Raw genomic sequence first — 3,282 nt, 5'->3', positions numbered from 1 at the left:
ACCCGGCGCTGGCGATGGGAGTACAGCCCATGCGACCTTGTGACAGCGTGAGGACAAAGTGAGCGCGGGGATCAGCGAGGCGACAATTGTTTATGGACCGACGGGAGGGGATGGGCGCACAGGAGGACCTGCCTGGCGATGAGACTGTGAATGTTTGCGCTGGGAAGTCAGAGGGCGTCGCAGACAAGTGGAAAACAGGGAAGGCGGTGAGAATACTGGCGATGGGGCCATAGAACCGCGGTGTGGACAAAGTTAAACCCTGCGGTGGGGGTGAGACTATGGGCGATGGGAGATGGAGGGGTCTTGAGCACAAAGAGGAGCCAGGTGGCGTCGGTGAGACTATAGGCTTAGAGCCATTCTGGACAACGTGAGAAACAGCCAAGGCCATGGGACAGGGGATGGGACCTGGGGAGTGCGTTGCCCACAGAGGAGAACTCAACGGTGGCCAGGGACCAAATAACCATGGGACGGTTTGGGGGGACCTCCTGGGGGTGAGACGAGGTGAGACAGGTGGCCACCACCTGGGCAAGTGACCAGGAAAGAGTGAGCTTCTGGAATGCTCTGGAATTTTCAGAGAGTCTTTCAAGGATTCAGCCTTGAAGTGGGGGAGATCAGTATTGAATAGCTGAAAAGTAGGAATACTTCTTAACACAGCAGTTTATTTTTTAACTAATTTTATATTTAATTAATATATTTACCTTAAATGAAATAGTTCGTTTCCAATTTTATAATAAAGATATATAAGGTATTTAAAATATATTTTTCTTTAACAATAGCATTTTAATAAACATTATTTAAACTAAATTTTCTTTGTATTAAAACAAGTATTTTTACATTTCTAGTTTTAATGGATTTAAACTTTAAAATATTTTCATGATTTCTTTTCACTTACCTTTAATTGAGAGAATTACCATGTTTGACAATTTCTAGTGACCCCATGATAGTCTTAAGTAATTTTTAACTCATGTTCCTGAAATCTCTTTCCAAGGACTACATTGTTGGAAATCAGGGTTGGAGTGAAGAAGCAACTAAGAACATTTAGAAGGTCAGAAATTTTCATTTGCTTTAGTAAGAATTTTATAAACTAAATGGAATTTGCCCGTATTTTATTGGCATCAAGAAGGCTTCCTTCGTAAGACTCTCAAATGTAAGGTGATGTACATTTCTGCCCAATTAAAAAAAAGAAAGAAAAAAAACCCACATCATATCAAGGAGCCCTACAACATGAGCTGTCTGGTACAGTTAAAGAAGTGAAGGACACAAGAGCAGGTAAACTGTATGGATCCATGGAGAGTATGCCTATAACTTGGACATTCCACATATCTTCCTTCTGTTTTAAATTCCTCAAAGGCAGGGGCCAGAAACTACCACTCTGCAGGCTTGTTTTCATGAATGTCTCCAAGGTGCTCTGCAAATTTTAATATGTGTTGTCACATAAATCAAGTTGACATTGAAACTGCCACATTGACTCTTGTTTTATAAGTAATTTATTTCCCATATAAAAGGTTAAATAAATAAATAATGCATAAATCAATTTAAAAATAGCTTACAGTCTTTAACTGTCCATTGAAATCCAGTGTTTGCATTGTCAGTTACTTCAAGAACCTCTGCTGGCTGAAGAGTCTCACATTAAAGTCACATTGTCCATTCCCAGAGCCACAGGTGGGAGATGTTCAGTCATGGAGGTACCCTGTTAGGCTCTTCAGGAAAGAAAAGTTCATGAGTATTTGCACTCGCACGACTGTCCAGGCACAGCTGTTGTACTCCATGGACTTCAGGTACTGCCCAAGGTTGAAGTAATATTTCTTCAGGTGAAGAACGGTCATGTCTCCCGTAGTGAAGTTTTTCTTCTGCATGATTTCCTTCTGGATTGGCTCCAGATGATTCATCTGCCCATGGAGTTCCACAAGGAGGTCCTCAATGACGGTCTCAGACCAGCCAGTGCTGGAGAAGTCTCTGGTGAGAATACCGAAGATCTGCTGGAGCATCTCATAGATGACCAATACTGCATCTTCCTTCCGCAACTGCTGTGATTGCCTCATCTCCTCAGGGACCTGGAAGTCCATCCTGACCTCCAGGCAATGTTGAGGAGTTGAAGGTAACTGCCGCAGGAGCTGCTGGCACACCGCAACGCTCTTCCTTTGCTGAAATCGAAGCAAGCTGTAGTTCATGGAGAGTGCTGTGGTGGAGAAACACAGCAAGAGAACCATCTGGAGGAGGCACCGGTAGGTCATGATGGAAACAGGCACAGGGCTACCTGTTCTGTAGTAGATGCTGAAGCTCAGTCTTCAGCCCTTTGCAGAGTGAATGTCCTTCCTCTCAGACTGTGGGCTACTTATACAGGATTGGCCTCCATTCTTTCTATTTGAGAGGAATTTCCCACTTTCAATTCTCCCTTTCAGTTTTCCTGTGTCATTTAAATTATTAGTTGCCTCCATAACTCTTTAAGCTCCTTGCTATATTAATTTACATATACCACGGGGAAGAAAGATGTACAAACTTAGAATTTCTAATGTTTTTTAAAGTTTCAATGAATTTCTGAATGTTAAAATAAATATGAGACAAATGTTTTGAACTAGATTATTACAGGATTCTTTCATTTGGAACAGATTTTTCTTTTTCTCTTTTCATATTATGAAATTTGGGGAGAGGGGGCCTTGTTTGTAAGAGAGTTTTCTTTTTCATAAGAATTAGGTTTAATTCTCAATTCTGCTATTACCAAACAATAATACTTGCAGTTTATGGTTTTAGAAAAGACACCTATTTTTTCTATCTATAAGAGAATAATGTTAAACTAAGTTGATGAAAATTAAATACATGATATATGCATGATTTAAATTTAAAAGATACAGTTAATGATTTTTAAAAAGACACATGTTTTTCTATCTAAAATAAAGTGATGTTCCTAGAGGGGTGGGAGTGGGGGTGAAGGTTCCAGAGGGTGGGAATATATGTATACCTTTGGCTGATTCATGTTGATATATGGCAGAAACCAACACAGTATTGTAAAGCAATTATCACTCAATTAACAATAAATATATTTAAATAAAAAGAAAAAATAATGTATATAAAAAACAAAATAGAATGATGTTAAAGTAAGCTGATCTGAACTTTTTGGAGGCTTTAGCCATAAGCAGCAAGACATCACATAACTTTACCAACTTTGTTGTTGTTTTCCAGTCGCTAAGTCGGGTCCGACCCCGTGGAATGCAGCATGTCAGGTTTCCCTCTCCTTCAGTACCTCCCGGAGTTTGTTCAACCTAATAATCACTTCATGGCAAA

The 3,282-nt window shown here is 40.3% G+C and overlaps 1 protein-coding gene across 1 annotated transcript; it reads right to left on the bottom strand.

The window, feature by feature from the left end:
* Window positions 1-1,673: 1,673 nt before the first annotated feature.
* LOC136148259 (interferon beta-2-like) lies at window positions 1,674-2,234 on the bottom strand. The gene has a single exon (XM_065907715.1). The coding sequence runs from the start codon at window positions 2,232-2,234 to the stop codon at window positions 1,674-1,676; it is 561 nt and encodes a 186-aa protein (XP_065763787.1).
* Between the last annotated feature and the right edge of the window lie 1,048 nt (window positions 2,235-3,282).

Source organism: Muntiacus reevesi, chromosome 17, assembly GCF_963930625.1.
Source record: "Muntiacus reevesi chromosome 17, mMunRee1.1, whole genome shotgun sequence".
NCBI classification, from domain to species: domain Eukaryota; kingdom Metazoa; phylum Chordata; class Mammalia; order Artiodactyla; family Cervidae; genus Muntiacus; species Muntiacus reevesi.
This window is presented reverse-complemented; position numbering and strand designations above follow the sequence as displayed.